Below are 18,157 nucleotides of genomic sequence, written 5' to 3' on the forward strand. Positions count from 1 at the left end.
AGAATAAATCTTCCAATTCTGCTTGGTATCAGGAATAGGTTATTTATTCCACAAATAATCTGTGAAGTGCCTATGATAAGTAAGGTACTATGCTAGGTACTGAGGAAAAGAGAGGGCGACTGCGGATCAAAACACATGAGTTTGAATCCCGAATCTCCCATTAACTCTCCTGGTGAACTTGGGCTAGTAATTTCCTCTTTCTGATCTTCTATTTGTCCATAAAATGAGGGAATTGGTACATGATGGTCAAGATCCTACTACATTGGACAAGTCTATGATATTCCACTTTGTATCCTAGCTATTTGATTTTATTCTCTACATTGAATCTGTCCTAGAAGATAAATTCTAGAAGCCAAGGACCCTCAGCTTCTTTCTATTCTATCTCCCTCAAGCCATTGTATGTAATGGTCACTTAAATGAAAACAGTACTTTACATTCTACCTACATAACCACACTACTTTCTAGGATGGCTGTGGGGAAAGCATTCTTTGTAAACCTTGAATCTTTACATAAAGGAAAACTGACAAAGGGAAGGGTAACCTGATGGTGCAGTGTAAAGTACTGGGAATGGAGTCAGGAAAACTGAGTTCAAATCTGGCCTCCGACATTTACTAGCTGTGTGACCCTGGGCAAGTCATTTAACTCTTTTTGCCTCAGCTTCTTCATCTGTTAAAAAAATGAGCTGGAGAGGGAAATGAGAAAACACTCCAGTCTCTTTGGCAAATCCAAATGGGGTCACAAACAGACAACTGAAATGACTCAACATTAATTACTTAAGATACAAATGATACAACTATGGTAAGGCTGCTCCTTGCCTTAATTACAAAAATGAAAATAAGATTTTAAAACAAGAACAAATTTAGAAACCCAATCCCTTCATTTTATAAATGTGGAAACTGAGGTCAAGAGAAAAGTGACTTGCCTGTGGTTCATAGTGGGAAGACCAGGATTGGAACTCTAGTATCTTGACCCCCAAGTTTTGCTATGCCACTAACAACTAGCAAGGTCCTTTGCCTCCTTAACTAAATCCCAATTTCCATCTCTGCCTAGCTCTTTAAACTTATCTTCCCATACGTCTTACAGGCAACTTTGAAAGTAGAGATGTCATCAAAAATCACAAAAATTTACAAAAATTCATTCAGTGTGGCCCTGAAATTCTAAATTCTTTTTATTTCTGATTGCTTGATTTCAATATAGGAATATATACTGTGAGGTGGAAGGGTCTTTTATAGGTCATCAAATCCAACCTAAATTTTACAGATGAGGATTTTACATGCTGAAGCTAGAAAGTACCATTCAGAGCAGTAGTGATGTTCATCCACCAACACATCCTCCTCATCACCACAGAATCTCTGACTTATCCTTAAAATCCTGACCCTCCCACCTCCTTCTACTCACTGGCTAAGCTGTGCAGACAGATGTAAAACAATACTGAAATTATGGGGATTTGGCATTAAATGGGTAAGAAGTCAAGTATATCAATGTTTCAAGGAAAATAATTCAAATAGGATTAGAATTGAAAAGGATCTTATGAGTCTGTCTTATCCAAACTCTTCTATTTACTGCTCTGGAAACCAAGACCAGGAGAGGTAGCCTGATTTATATAACGTCAAATAGGAAATCCTGGTAGAACCAGGATTCTGACCCAGGTCATCCTACCACAAAGCTAACTCTCTTCCCACTGTACCCCAATGCCAGGGGGTTCTCAGTAATGCTTGCCATATTCACTCTCTTCTATCCCTGTCACCAACTTCCATCCCACCTCCCACCTCTCACATTCTTTTTATTATATATTATAATTTCTTGTTATATATGTTAATCCTTTAGTCCTCCAGTTGGCAAGTGGAAAAGTTCTATTTCAAAAGTCTGGTTAAGTGGATATTGAAACTAGACCTCATCTTAAAACTACACACAAACACCTTACATGTGCATACTTAAGATCTCAGAATCCCACCAATTTCTAAGCACTTCAGTAGAGCCTAGAATAAAAAAGTTAGGAGATACATATATATACACATGTGCGTGTATGTGTGCCTTTATTACTGATTGCTAGATTTCAATACAGGGGAACACATATTGTGAAATGGAAGAGTTTTTAAAAGGTATGTGCATGTATGCATATATATGGGCAGGTAGGTGGCACAATGGATAGAGCACCAAGCTTGGAGTCAGGAAGACTCATCTTACTAAGTTCAAATCTGGCCTCAGAAACTTTTTAGTTGTATGACTCTAGGCAAGTCACTGAAACCTATTTGCCTTAGTTTCCTCATGTAAAATAAGCATAAGGAAATGGCAAACCATATCAGTATCTTTACCAAGTCCAAATTGGGTCATGAAGCATTGGACACAACTAAAAAAAAGACCTAAATGACAAACAACAACAACAACAACAACACACAGAGATAAAGAAGTGCTATATCTCTTCCAAGGCCCCAATTCCTCTACCAAGTGGCAAAAGACAAGTGTTTTGTAACTAGATTGCTAAGCAGAAGTCAATTCACATCATTACTCACTAAGCAAATATTTTTCAAAATGTCCCAGGGTGCAGGAAAGAGCATCTCCATCTAGTCCCCATTTAGAACATTTCAACTTGTAGGAGTATCTTTCCATCTCTTACAGTGGCACCATCCCTCGTCAGAAAACATGCCACTGGAAAATGCTGGCGGGTAAAATGCTTCCTGCCTTTTCTCCTCCCACAAGGGACATACAGTGGTTATTTTTTAGTTTAGAACAGAAGAGCTTTGGCCAAAACCTGCCAATAATATACAGAAGTAGTGTAGCTATTTCCTCATCTGCAAAATAAGAGGACTGAACTAGATAGCCTCTAAGATATCCTCTAGCTCTCAGTTTATGGTCCTGTTAAGATGGCTTATGAAAAAAAAAAAACCCTAAAATTATCTTTTTACTATAAAGGCCCTACAATTCTCCAAAAAGGGGGAAGGGGGAACCACCAGTGAAGAAAATACATGAACTACATTAACTTTTGAGATCTGACTATGGGAGCCTGTTTTAAAGGAGGACAATTCCATATCTACCTCCACTAAGGTACTTGTGTCTATCCTTCTTATACATGCCCAACTTCCCCTACTCTCTCTACTTCATATTTTAGCTTAGGTTATATGTTCTAAGACAGAGATCCTTAATAAGAAATGGTTCCAAAGAAACCATCAACCAAGACTGCAATACTGTTCAGCAATACTGTTCAAGATCACAGAGCTGGTCAAAATGGGTATATAATTTAGATATAAAATTGAACATTTCCTTTGACCCTGTAATACTACTACTGGATCTGTATCTAGAGATAATAAGAGATAATAAGGAGGAGGAAAGGACCTATTTGTACAAAAATATTTATAGCAGCTCTTTTTGTGGAGGCAAAGAATTGGAAATTGAGGGGATGCTCATCCATTGGGGAATGACTGAACAACTTGTGGTACATGTTGGTGATGGAATACTATTATTGTACTTTAAGAAATAATAAGCAAGAGGATTTCAGAAAAAATCTGGAAAGATCTGCAGGAACTTATACAGAGTGAAATACATAGAACCAGAAGAATGATATACACAGTAACAGAAATATTGTATAATGATCAATGGTGAAAACTTGGCTATACTCTCAGAAATGCAATGATTTGGGACAATCCTGAAAAACTTGTGACAGGAATGTTATTCACTTCCAGAGGAATAACTGTTATAGTCAGATGGGATGTGTATCAAAGCATACTAGCTTTCCCATCTGTGTATTTACAGTCTTATATGGGGATTTTGGTTTTGTATGAGTGTCCTTTTACAATGGTGACCAACAGGGAAGTATTTTTGCATGATAGTGGTCCAGATCAAATTGCTTACCATCTTGGAATCAGGGGGGGAAAGAGAGAGAGGGAGATGGCTTGGATCTTATAATTTTGGAAAACATCTGTTGAAAATTATTACATGTAATTGGGAAAACAAAAAATTTTAAACTAAAAAAAAAAAGATCACAGAGACGGAAGTGACTAGGTTTTAGACTAAGGTTCCCTATCTCTCCCAGACTAGAATTACATCAACTACAGACCCATTCTCAGGATAGATTGCTTCATTTTTCCAACCTGGCCTGTTTACTCTGCTTAGGCAGTCTAATTGAAGGTCAGGCATGTCTTGTTCCTCTCCAGGCTATACTCTAGACCAGTGATGGCAAAACTTTTAGAGATTGCATGATCAAACTGCACCATCAAGCTGCCTGTGAACCCCTCACATTATCCCAGACAGGGGAGGAAGTGCTTGCACTGAGCTGCTGGGCAGAGAGAAGGAGCATGTGAAAAATGTCCTCAGACACTGTGGAGAGGTGGAATGGTATAGTTCCCCCGACACTCAGGGGCACATGAGCCATGGGTTTGCCAACAGGGCTCTAGACTGTCTCTACCACGACCCCCCCTCCTCCTTTTCAGGTTTGGTTTTTTTTTTTAATGTGCTGTTTTCCTCAATTAAAATGTGAGTTCCTTGAAGCTGTCTTTCTGCTTATATTTATATTCTCAGCACTTATTACAGTTGTTGGCACATATTATGCACTTAATATTTGTTGATCATTATTTTAGGCAGCTTTGTGGTCTCTCCCCTCCTGGAGGCTCACTATATCAGTGGTTAGACTTATTACAGTGATTAGTCCAATCTGTGGGATCAGCTTTAGCTGAACTGCTGTTCAGAACTTCCAACTTCAAGTGATCTACCAGCCTCAGCTGAGAGACAGACAGGCAGTCTAGCATCAGGGACTATAGGTTTGTATCACTGTGTCACCATGTCCAGCTAGAAGTGATTATAGATGCATACAATCCAATTCCCACTTTCTACATATAAGGAAAATGAGGCCAGAGAAGTTGCCACTTGCCCAAAGTCACGCAGGTAATGAATGACAAGCAAAATTAGAAGCCAAGACCTGATTCCAAAGCTAGAATGCCCTAATATATCAAGTGAAAGGAATAAAGATTGAAATGATTTTAAGATCAGTTATTGGTCATTGTCTCTCAATGAAAAAAAAAGCTTTAGAAAAGTTTTAAATGCACCAAAAACATCAAAATGAAATAACTTTCCTCACTCCAAAAGCATATATGTATAGGTTTCCACACTACCAACAATAAATGACTGTCCATTCCTACCCACCCACTACCAATAATTATTTTCTTTTCTTTTTGGAGACTAGGTCTCCCTACCTTGCCCATGGCTATAAGTTCAGTGGCCACTTAGGTGGCCTGCAATTATCTTCAAAAGTAGAGATGATAAATGTAAACAAAATCTAGATGCTGACTGGGTAGATTACAGGATATACCTATTCAAGATTCCCCTTCACTCTGGGAAGAAAAACATTTCAGAGATCCATAGAATCTTAGAAGAGCAAGGGATCTTTAAAGATATTTAATTCCCATCAATCCCTCCAACACTCCCCCATAACACATAAATATTTTACAGATGAGGAAACCCAGGTTTAAAAAGAAAATGAAACTAAGGTCTTAAACTCAGAAGTAGAACTGGGACTAGATGATGATTCTAAAAACTAAAAGATGATTCCATCTACCATTCATTTTTCAATTCCAAATCTCACACTCTAATTTTTTTAAAGGCAGCATGATATTGATGAAAGTATACTGGACTTGGTATCAGAAGGCCTGGTAGCTCTTGTCCAGGCTTTGAAATTTACTGCATATGTGGCTCTGGGCAACTCATTTCACCTCTCTTGGACTTAAGTTAACTCATCTGTAAAAAGTAGGCAGATAGATGGTGAAGTGGATAGAGTGTGAGACCTAGAGTCAAGAAGACTCATTTTCCCGAGTTCAAGTCCAGCTTCAGAGACTTACAAAGTTATGTGATCGGGGACAAATCCTCTAACCTAGTTGGCCTCAGTCTCCTCATTTGTGAAATGAGCTGAAGAAGGAAATAACAAACCAGTCAAGTTTTTTGCCAAGAGAAACCTAAATGGAGACACAAAGAGTCAGACCCAATTGAAAAACAACTAAAGCACAAAAAGTAATAAGCAGACTTCCAACCATCCCTAGGACTATGGATCTTCTCAAAAGACACTATCCAACACTGTAGCATAGATCCGCCCCCCTTCTCTACTCCCAGTCATCATCAGGCTCCTCAGTTCTGCTAAAGTCAAGTCCTTTTGACTCAATAGATCAAACATCCATTAAGTGATCACTACATATCAAGCACTGTATTGTTAGTGCTAAAGAAACAGACAAAATAAAAGCAATCTCTGCCCTCAGGAAGTTTATATTCATTTGACTCCAGGGGCGTTTTCCCATCAGTAAAAAGTGTTTTAAATTATCTAGAAGTTAGATCATTTAGTACCTGCCAGCACTAAAACCTCCAGCCAGAGGCTCCTTTTCTTCATAGACCCTGCTCAAGCTCAGCTCTATCCTCATAGACTCAGGATGGAAAAGGGAAGGAAATAGGTAAAAGAAACCATGTGGCAGCATTTGGAGCCAGCTTAAGACTCCTATTTATTTTTCTGTGTTTGCCAAACACAAACATTGAAGGCAAGGCCAGTACTTGCACATGGGTGAAAAATGAATGGGAGATTCATTACCCTATCCAGAAAGAATCAAAAGTTCTGCAGCTGCAGCAACAAAACCCTGCCCCCATGCAAGCCCACTTTGGGACCAGGACTTCCTGGTCTTCTAGTTACTACATCCCCCCTCAGGGTAGAATGTAGCCTATAGGTTAGTCTAGGTTAGGCCAGCCTGAGACATTTAGGCATTTTCCCAGGGCAAGAGAGAAGAAAATCTACACCTTTCCAAGGGTCAAAGAAGAAAGAAAGTAGGGGGACCTTTCCTATTTGCCTGCAAAACTGCTTGGGGAGTAAACATCTTGGGAATCTGCCCAGTCTCCACTGGGTAAAAGTCCAGTGCTTTATTAGTGCCTAATGGAAAGCAATCAACATTAGAGTAATCACTCAGAAAATTCACTTGTTTCATATTGGTGGCTGAAAAGTCTGAAGATGAATCTGGTCATCTAGTTTAATGGGCTTAAAAAAATAAAACAGTTTGATTATGCCAATTATGGCAAGTGTTTCTACAAAGCACCATTAGAATGCAAAACCACCAACTTCTGATGAAGTCAAAGGGATTTACCACTTTGGCCCTCCAGCACAGTGATCTACAAGAATTGGCTACTAAGCTATTAAGCTTAATGCCTTCCTTGCTTTCTGGGAAGCCAGTGTGGAGGGAATAGCATCCTACTTTGGAAAGGAGGAAGGGCAAAGGATAGACATGTAAGCTGTGCCTAGCTGCTAAATGCTTTACAAATAGTCTCTCATTTGATCCTAAAACAACCTTGGGATATATGTGCTCTGATTATCCTCATTCAGTCAAGAAGACTGTGGTTAAGTACCTTGCCCAGCACCACACAACTACCTAGTGGCTCAGGACAGATTTGAGTTGGGGTCTGGGTCTTCCTGACTCTCTCTAGGCTCACTGTTCTGTCTACTGCACCATCTAGCTGCCTCTGACTTAGAATACTGGTTCTGCCACTTATTTAGGTTTTAGCTCTCTCAACTTCAGTTTCTGCATCTGTCAAATGGGAATACTAATGGGGAAGCTGGGTGGCACATTGGATAAAGTGCTGAGCTCATCTTTCTGATTTCAAAGCTGGCCTCAGATCCTTAATACATGTGTGATTCTTGGCAAATCACTTAACATTTGTTTACTCTAGTTTCCTCATCTGTAAAATGAGGGAAATGATAGTGCCTACCTCCCAGAGTTGCTGTGATAATAAAATAAAATAAAATAATATCTGTCAAGTGTTTGGCACATAGAGAATTTTATACACATACACAAACATATATATTATTGTTGTTGTCATTGCTGTTATTATTAATGGTTGCATTACCAACATCACAAGTTTGTCTCTAAGGGAGCAAGGGCTTTGAAAAATGGCAAAGCACTACATAAATGTGAATTTGACTAAGTAAATGTGAAATGTTATTTATGCAACTGAAAAGATTGTTCATTCATTTTTTCAGTCACCTTTACCTCTTTGTGACCCCATTTGGGGTTATCTTGGCAAAGATATCAAAGTAATCTGCCATTCCCTTCTATAACTCATTTTACAGAAGGAAATTGAGGCAAACAGGGTTCAGTGACTTGTCCAGGGTCACAGGGTTAAGTGCTTGAGACAGGCCAGATCTGAACTCCAGCCCCCATACCATCTAGCTGCCCAACTAGAATGATAACATGGCATATATTGGAAAGAGTGAAAGACTTAGGAAAACCTGGTTTTGTATCTTATTTCTGATGTATAAGATCTTTAATAATACACATCACTTAATGTTTTGCTTGAATATCCCCATCTATAAAGTGGGGATTATAACAGTCATATTACCTACCTCACAAAAGTTTTTTTTGGCTCAAATGAAATGATGTATGCCAATTGTTTGGTTATAAAGAGATCTGTTGCATACTGTATGATCTAGGGCCATGTTGGCAAACCTATGGCACATGTGCCAGGGTGGGCTGTTCCCTTCTCCCTTTTCATCATACCTGAGGACACTTTTTCATATCACCTACCCCTCTTCCCAACAGCCCAATGGGAATACTTTCTCCCTTCCCTATCTGGGGTAAACGGGGTAGCTCATATGTGCCGTGCAGGTGCAGCTTGAGCACTAGGTCTCTAAAAAGTTAGTCATCACTTATCTAGGACAAGGTACTGCTATTTAGTGGTATGATTCTGAGTATTTCAATCATTTCTCTGGCCCCAAGTTATCTCCATTTCTTAACCAAGTATTAAAGCTAACTATTTTTTATTATAAATCAAAGGATCACAGCTCTTAAATCGTAAGTTACCTTATAAGTCATCTAATCCAATTTTCTCAGTTTACAGATTTGAAAAAAAAAAAAGGATCTGCAAGAGGTAAAATGGCTTACTTTCCCCAGGTCACATAGGTAACAAGTTGAACAAAGAAGGGAATCAAATTCAGGTCCTGCAACTCCAAGTTTAGCATTCTTTTCACTGTACTACATTGTCTAATTATTTTGTACAATATTTTTACAACTAATAAATGATTTTCACATAAAATCTCTATGATCTTCATAATACTACAGTGGGAAGGGGAACAGGTATTTATCCCTATTTGGTACATGAGGAAATTAAGGCTTTAGTAGTTCAGGGACTTGTCCAGGATCACACAGCTAATAAGTATTAATTAGTCATATGGTCTCCAAATTCAATGCTCTTTTCATAAATGCTATGCTTTTTCCAGATGACACACATATTGTCAAAGAACAAGACAGAAATTAAAAACATTTCATTTTTATTTACCTGAGTGTAAGTTGTTTCCCCCTTACTCTCCAAAAGAATGCAAGTTCCTTGAGAGATGTATTTAATTTTTTTCTCTAGTGCTTAACAGTGTTTGGCACATAGTAGGCATGTTAATAAGCTTAATAAAATCTTGTTAAGTAAATATACACATCTAAGATGTAGGTAATATTTTTTTTAAAGAAAAGTCACTAGTCTATCATATATTTTGGTTGGTCTGGTAGAATGAACCCTAGTTTCAAGTCTTGACTCTGCCACTAACTATGTGACCTTGAATAAGTCTCTTTACAAGTTCACTATGAACTGACGTAGCATGAAATAAGAATTGAGGAACAATTTAGAGGATGACCATAATGATGTAAAGAGATACAATTTTGAAGGATTCTAGAACTCTGGCCCAAAGATTGTGGTCATTTATGACTTCAGAAGGCTGATGATGAAGCATGCCTCCCACCTCCTGGAAGACAGGTGCTATAGTTGCAGAATGAGACATGCATTTTTAAGTCACACTCTCTTAGTGTGTTTTAATAGATTTATTTGACATGGGGATATAACTTCTGCTGAGATCATAGGACTACAGATCTAAAATTGGAAAGGACTTCAGAGGCCCTCTAGTTCAACCTCCTCACGTTACAGATAAGGAAATAGAACCAGGAAAGCTCAGTGACTTGTCCAAGGTTACAAATAGTAAGTATAAGTGAGATTTGAACCCAGGGCTCTTTCCACTGAGTGGGAAGATACAGGAGATAAAGAGGAGGAGGAAGAATGAATGAGGAGGAAAGCAAGAGGAGTGAGAAAAAGAGAAAAAAGATAAGATAAAAGGAAAGTAAATGAGAAAAATGTCAATAAGCAGAAAAAAATTGAGTAAAACATTTATTAATAAAGTTTAGAAAGAGACAAGTAGGGCAATTATGATACTATTTTATTAAATTTAATATGTGTTTTTTAAAAGATATAGCTATGTGGCTTAGCAGATTGAAAGCCAGGACATCCTAGGTTTAGACACTTATAGCTGTGTGACCCTGAACAAGTCTTACTTAGCTCTTACTGCTCTTCTGTCTTAAGAGTCAATACACACTATTGATTCTAAGGTGGAAGATAAGGTTATTTTGTTTTGTTTTTTAAGATACATAACTAAAGTTCCTTTTATGTACTTTAGTCTGCTTTTCATATTTCAGAATGTGATTTATTTAAGTTTGTTTAAATTCATGAGAAAAGAAAAAACTGTAATCACATCACTTCTTTAGCAAACTGGTGTAGATGGCTTTAAAGGCTCTTTCCAGTTCTGATATTCTAAGATTATCTGATCAGAACACACAGAAATGAGGCAGCCTAGCTCAGCCTTTAAATAATTTAGATTCTGGACATGACATTAATGATGTCCTCCTCCGAGCTTATTAATGAATATGACGTTGAGCCTTGTATAAGAAGGTACTTACTCCCTCTTGACAAATGGGCATCCTGAGGTGCCCAGATGCTAAGTAATCACCCCCAATAAAAGAGAAATCAGTATGAACTCATCTGGGAGAAATGGTGGGGGGGGGGTCAAGTTTTAAAGGTTCAATACTATCTTATAATCATACTTGCTGCTTTCTACCAAAACCAAAGTTTGGTAGCCACTGATAGCAAAGGCAAGACATCTATAAAAGTTTCTAAGACTTCATGATCCTTTTCATTATTGAAAATAATGTGATACAGGGGAAAGAAGGAATACAAGCACTGGAGTCAAAGGATTTGGGTTTGAATTCCATCTCTGAAGCTTACTACACCTGGTACCTTTGACCTAAGTTTCTTCTTCTATGAGGTGAAAGAGTTGGGACTAGATGGCCACCAAGGGCCTTCTTCCAGCTCTCTCAAGCCTACTTGATCTGACTCATTTCAAGATAAGCTCCTTGAGATCAATGAACAGGTCCTGCCTCTATTGTGTCATACTTGGCACTAAGGCTACAGTGTGCATGTTGACACCAGGAGCAACTCAAGGTTTTGTTTGTCTTTTCTTCTGAGTTACAGGAGAAACAAAGGTGATGGTGGAAAAGTGACTAAAGAATCACTCATCTGAACAGTTATATAATTACTCACCTGCTACATGTGAGGTACTATGCTAGGTCCAATGATGTAGTCTCTTCCCAGAGGAGCTTACACTGTAATTGTAGCTCATAGGTAAAACATGTATACCAATAACTATGGAAGTAAATTTGACTTTGGAGTCAAGAGGATGTGGATTATGTCATATTGGAAAAGGTACTTGGCCTGCTCAGTTTCCCCATCTAGACAACGAAAGGCTAAAATCATTTTTAAGTTATCTTCTATCATTTACTGTATTCTGTCTTATCATAAGATCTTAGCATATGAATGCAGACAGCTATATGCAATGTACTATGAGACAACTGATGATGGAACTATCACTTTAGGGAGGGGCAGGAGTAGGAAGAAAAAGAGGACTCCAAGGAGGAAGTGTCTTATGGCTCCAAAACTTTTAAAAAATTCAACATAGGCTCAAAAACTTAACATCTAATATCATTATAAAAATAAATTTGCTAATTAACTATTTCATTCAACCATTTTTCAGTTTTGTCCAACCTTTGGAGGGGGAAGGAGTTTCTTGGCAAAGATACTGGAGTAGTTGGCCATTTCCTTTTCCAAATCATTTTTTGGATGAAGAAACTGAGACAAAGTAAAGTGACTTGCAGGTAGGCAGTGAGGAGGGAACACACAGCTAATAAATGTATGAGGGCTAGATTTGAAATCAGGAAGAAGACTCCTTCCAAACTCTAGACACGATACTCTATCCACTGTGCCATCTATTATTATCTATATAATCTATTAACAGTTCTCTTACTTTATGCATTGAAATTAAGCATCCTAGTAATATTTCAGTCATTATTCCTACTTGAAACTTTACAATACACAAGCACTTAGTTGGTGTTTTATTGTTTCTAGTACTGTACAGATGCTTCAATTCAATATAAACACAAGTGACAAGACAGATTTTTCCCTCTGAGACACAGAAGAAATTCACTTTTTTTAATCTAAAAAGCCAACCTGTGCTGTAGTGTCTCTCCCTTTCTCTCCTAAAAAGATGTTGCTATTGCTTTCAACACTTGGCAACTTGGCAACAGCAAAATTGCTTTTTAAAAAGTCTAAAGCATTCTCCTTCTCTTTCAGCTATTATGTTACCATTTTTAAAAAAGTTAAAGGAACGTTTTCAGAAACTTGAAAGCATCATCTTACTGAGCAAAACTAAACAAAGGCAGCTGAGTATGGAGCATAGTGGATAGAATATGAGTGAGATTTGGGCTTAAGAGAGTTGATTCTCATCCATTTGACTCAGCTCTGCTACTTCTTAGTGCCAGTGGTCTCAGTTTCCTCAACTATAAAACAGTGGCTTTGAACAAGATCACAATGTTTTTCCCAACTCTACATCTAATTAAGACCTGGTCAATATGAATTTTAGAATGCTCAAAATAAAAGTCACCATAAAGGTATTCTAGTTCAATATTTTTATTTTACAGATAAAGAAACAGATCCAGATAGAGGAAATGATCTGTCCATGGTAGTGTAACTAGCAAGTAACAGAACTGAGATTAAAATCCAAGTTTCCTTACTCCTTGTACTTTGCCTCTCCTCCCCCCATTACTCCACTGATGAAATATAAACTGTGATGAAGAATGTTAAAATCTTTTAAAATTGCAATGAATCAGTGCTTAAATTACAAAGTTCTTGCTCTTAAGTCTGTAATATTTTTATTCATAGCTCAGTTATATCATGATGATATAAAATATTAGAGTACTTTAAATTTATTTATGATTTATTAGGTATTAAGAGTCATAAAATTATGTATACTTTTTTATCCAGCACTACCACTAGTAGGTTTGTTTCCTAAGGTGATGAGGGGAAAGGGAAAAGAACAAATATGTTCTAAAATACTTATAGCAGCCCTTTGTGGTGGCAAAGAACTGGAAATTGAGGTTTTGCCCATCAAATGGGGAATGGCTAACCAAGTTGTGGCATATGATTGTGATGGAATATTACTGTGCCAGAAGAAATGATGAGGGGGCAACTGGGTGGCTCAGTGGATTGAGAGTCAGGAAGTCTTAGGTTCAAATCTGGCCTCAAATACTTCCTAGCTATGTGACCCTGGGCAAGTCACTTAACCTCTATTGCCTAGTCCTTACCATTCTTTTGCCTTACAACCAATACACAGTATTAATTCTAAGATGGAAGGTAAGGGTTTAAAAAAAAATGAGGAGCAGATTAATATTATAAAAACATGGAAAGACCTACATACAAATATGAAGAGTGAAATGAACAGTACCAAAAGATAATTTAAAGCAACAGAAATAGTTTTTGAACAATGACTTATGTAGGTCCAACTCCAGAGAAAGAACTGATAAATAGAAACAAACAAGAAATATATATCTAATTTTTTATCATATGATACCTTCTCTAGTTTAGGGTAGGGAGGGAGTGAGAGACATACCTAGAAAATCTAATGTAAAAAAAGAACAAATGAATTAAAACTTTTTTTAAAGAATTAACATATATATGTATTCTAATGCCAGCTTTTCCCTCATATAACTGGGAGGGGTATGGACTAGCCTCTAAGATCTTTTACAGATCTAAACCTACCATTCATACAAGGCAGGCAATACATGAATTACTCTCTCCTCATTTTACAGATTGGAAAACTGAGGGCCACAATGCTTCTAGAAACCTCATGGATAGTATGTTTTTAAACTTTTCAAAATAGCCTCAGGTCATAGGTTATCCATAGAAAAATCCTGAGGATGCAGGTTGGTGCTATACAGATAAGCAAAGTCTTGGTACCTGGGAAAGAGGACATGAATGACTTGCCCATAACTAAGAAAGTCAGGAGGGAGACAGAAAAAAAACTTCTATAAAAATTCAAACATAATTCCTTGAAAACTCCCATGCTCAGTTCCCTTGACATTTCAAATTTAAAAGGGCACATCATTATCATTTTAGTGAGATGTGAAACATCTTGCATCATACTCAATCTGAGAATCAAATGTCCCAACTTCATGACATCCTCACTACCACCACCCTATTTTCCAATTTAGAATGCAAAAGTTGGAAGAGATCTTAGGAGATCTTTTGTTTTAAATCTTTCAGTTTACAGATGGGGAAATCAAGACCTCCAATAGCTCATCCAAGGCCACAAAGCTACTGAGCAGCATATAGAGAACTAGAATTCAATTCTCCTGACTTCCAGTCCAGGGACTCTTTCCTCCCTAGAGTTTTTTTTGTTTTTGTTTTTGTTTTTGTTTTTAAACTCTTACCTTCATCTAGGAGTCAATACTGTGTATTGGCTCCAAAGCAGAAGAGTGCTGAGGGCTAGACAATGGGGGTTAAGTGAATTGCCCAGGGTCATACAACTCCCTAGAGTTTTAAATACAGCAGATGTACTCTCAAAGTTTCCAGGCTCACAAATGGTACCCTTAAGTCAAATTAAAAATTCCAGGGGCATTTAAGAAAAGAAGAAATTACATTCTCTTTTGTTTTTTTCCTGGTTTAAGTACTTCATGTGATTCACTTGATTTACCCAGAGCCTCATTTTTCACCTCACTCTAACTTAGAAACATAAAACTACCTCTCAGGCTCATTCATTAGCAAACTAAGATTCAACCAGGTGGGTAAACTCAGGCCAGCAGAATAATTAGGTGGAATGAGCAACCTTGTGAAACTGCCAAGCATTGGTCTGAGAAAACTAAAAACCCCATCCCTTCCGTTGTTGTCCATTTACCAGTTGTTGTTTTTTTTTAAACCTAACCCCAGTGCCTTCTGAAATGAATTCTTCTGATGTGTTTAACCCTCTATGTTAACACACATTTCAAGAATAGGAATCTAGAAATTACCTACCCAAATATAGAAGGGGGGGGGTAGAAAAGATTAATTAGGGCTATTAATAAAAAAAGTCCTCTCCCTTTCCCCAGCCTCTATCCTCGGTTATTCAATCTCTCTCTCTCTCTCTCTCTCTCTCTCTCTCTCTCTCTCTCTCTCTCTCTCTCTCTCTCTCTCTCTCTCTCACACACTCACACACACACACACACACACACACACACACACACACACACACACCACTGAATGTGCACCCTACCATAGCAACTGCAAGGATCTGGGATCAAAGCAGCCCATGGTGGCCCAGCTCTGAGCCTTTCTGGAAAAGGAGACAGCAAGACTGCCTCTGGTATACACAAGGGAAAGATTGCCTTGAAGCCTGACTCTTGTTTTCTAATCCAGGCCACTGGAGGAAGGGGGGAGGGAGGGAGGGGAGAGAAGCGACAGTTCTCTGAAATCCTGGCCCCTGGCCCAGGGCTCCCCATTTTCCCTAGAGCAGGGGACAAAAGGAAAAGAAATATTAAGAGGTTGAGATTAATGATTAGGAAAGGGAAAGGATTAGTAGGTCTGACCTCCTATATTCTACACCCTCAACTCTTCCCCATTACCACTCCCTTCCCCAGGGTCTCAGAGAGGCGAATATGCAGAACTCACAGGGTAGGGGCATTCGTTTTCGTAGGGAGTTGTTTTGGGTGCTGAGGGCAAAGGGCCAAGGTAATTAAGGTCCTAAATCTAGTCGCGCCTGAAGCAGGTGCAGCAGACCGAGGGACTGCACCAGTTAGAAAGAATCCCAGCCTGCTGCCCGTAAATAGGAGGGGAGGGGCGGAAAACCAACGGGAGAGAGAAGGAAGAGCTCATCTTCCTTTTTGCGTCTTGTTCCCCCTCCCCCTATTTCCATCTCGAATGCAGTGGCCGGAACTTTATCAGCTCCTTGGGATGGGTGGTCTAAGGTTTTCAGCATCAGAGACCCAGCCCGGGGTGAGAATGGGGGAAGGGGACAGAAGGCGAAGGCACGGCTGGAGAGGAGTCCAGCTGACCCAGGCGCCCTGCTCCGGAATGCGGGGTTCCGGTGCACATGGGCGCGCGCTCTCTTTCGTTCTTCTTCCCTACTGCGGTAGCATCCCGACATGACGCTGCGGCTGGAACAAAAGCTGCGGCTGTCGCGCTGCCCGCAGAAGATCTAGCTCCCAACCCTGGTTCCCCGCACCGAAGAATCTGACCCGGAGGCCCGGGGCACACCTGCGGACTAGGAAGGGAGGGATACAGCCTTGAAGCTTCACTGCAGGGAATGGTGGCACCCTAGGGATGGGTAGCTGGCGATGGTTGTCTAAACCTACACCGCTCGGTTCCCCCCACTACCCAGCAAAACTGCAGGGGCGGGGGGGGGGGAATAAGACCTTACTCCCCCAAAGTCCGACCTGGCAGAGTTCCCTAAAAGGCCGCTCTCCAGCCTTTCAAAGCCCTGGTAACTACGGGCTTCCAACAACCCTCATGAATACAACCTCTCTTCTAGGGCAGGTGTCCAGGGCCTCACTTGCCCCGCTGGTCCGGAGGCACCAGAGCTTGGGAGCTGAGGGATTGTAAAGAGGGGTAGGCTACCCCTTGTACGATCACCCACACTCCCTCGGTTTTCTCTAACCCTTCCACCTCAGCCTCCCCGGTCCCGCCAAGAGTCTCACTCACCAGGAAGAAGGAGTGGGTGATCATTGCGGCTCGGGGTCCTCTGGCGAACCGGCTGGAGGAGGAAGAGGGGAAGCTGGAGCAGCGCCGGCCGGCGGCAGTGCTGCTCGCAGAAGCCCCCATGGATGGTCCGGGGGCTCGCAGAGGAGCCTGTGGCCCGCTGCCCCGCGGCAGCTACTCTCCCTAGCTGCCTCTGCCCAGCGCCACATCCACCGCTGCCTCCGGGGCCAGGAGCCCATCTAACTCAGATGCTCCATAGAGACTGCGGCAGGCGGAGAGGTGGAAGAGAGAGCGCAAGAATTGGATTTGGGTGGCTTTCAGCACCTGCCCAGCGGTGCAGCAGCCAAGGAGAGGAGAGGCAGCCGCTGCAGCAGCCGTCGCCTCCCTTTCCTCGCCTCCGAAACCGGCTGCGAATAACCAGGGAGAAGGGCTGGGTGCAGGAGAACGAACGAGCAACTTCCCATAGCGAACCCTCAGTCCAAGACTAACAACCCCCTCCTCCGCCTCTCAAACCAGCCGGCTAGGGAATGAGCTAGGGCGGCAGCCCAGGCTAAGATACACACGTGGTGGAAGAGAAAGGGGCGGGTCTACTGCCCTTTGTGATGTCACAAACAGGCGGAGACAGATCTCTTTGTGTAGTTAGAAAGGAGGGTTCCAGGTGTAAAAGTGGGGGGGAGGGAAATGTTGCCCCTTGGCGTTCTCTTCAGGAATTACAACCGAGTTTTCTCTCAACTCCTGGAAGAGATTAGCTAATTTCATGCTGTCTATTTTACACACTCTTCGCCAATATTTTCCTTTTGCTTCCTCCTAAGGTGCTTTCACGTTAAATAGGGCACGAAAAAAGATGTTTTGTGTAGGTTATTGGCATTCCAGATACAATGACATTGAAGAGCAAGGGCATCTGAACAGTGGACTTAGAATCACGAAGACCTCAGTTCAAATTCTGCCTCAGACAAATTTCAGCCGTGTGAACCTGAACGAATCATTTTCTGAGCCCCAATCTCATCTGTAAAATGGGGATAATAACACCTGCTTCTTGTGGTTGTTTTGAGGATTAAGTCAAAACATATGTACAGCTATTTTCATGCCTTAAAGCATGATGCAAATGTCGGTTATTATTAATACAAAGTATTTAATGGGAGAGGATGGCTAGATGGTACAGTGGATAGACTCACAGACCTGGAGAAAGAGACATGTTTCTCTGAATTCAAATCTACCCTCAGACACTAGCTCTGTGACCCTGAGCAAATAAATCACAACCCTGTTGGTCTCCGTTTCCTGTTTTGGAAAAAGAGCTGGAGAATCAAATGGGAAATCACTCTAATATCTT

General features: G+C 40.3%; 1 protein-coding gene across 2 annotated transcripts in view; it reads right to left on the bottom strand.

Moving 5' to 3' along the window:
• Positions 1–17,386, bottom strand: part of TNFRSF21 (TNF receptor superfamily member 21) — a 99,071-nt gene extending 81,685 nt beyond the window's left edge. Inside the window, exon 1 of one of the 2 annotated variants that reach the window (XM_007484039.3) lies at positions 16,831–17,386. In XM_007484039.3, the coding sequence (XP_007484101.1) occupies positions 16,831–16,950 (120 nt within the window). In that variant the 5' untranslated portion in view covers positions 16,951–17,386. Of the gene's footprint in view, positions 1–11,367; positions 11,660–16,830 lie in introns of those variants that run through there. The other variant, XM_007484040.3, reaches the window with a different exon arrangement.
• Positions 17,387–18,157: the final 771 nt, after the last annotated feature.

The sequence above is a fragment of the Monodelphis domestica genome, chromosome 2 (assembly GCF_027887165.1).
Source record: "Monodelphis domestica isolate mMonDom1 chromosome 2, mMonDom1.pri, whole genome shotgun sequence".
NCBI lineage: Eukaryota > Metazoa > Chordata > Mammalia > Didelphimorphia > Didelphidae > Monodelphis > Monodelphis domestica.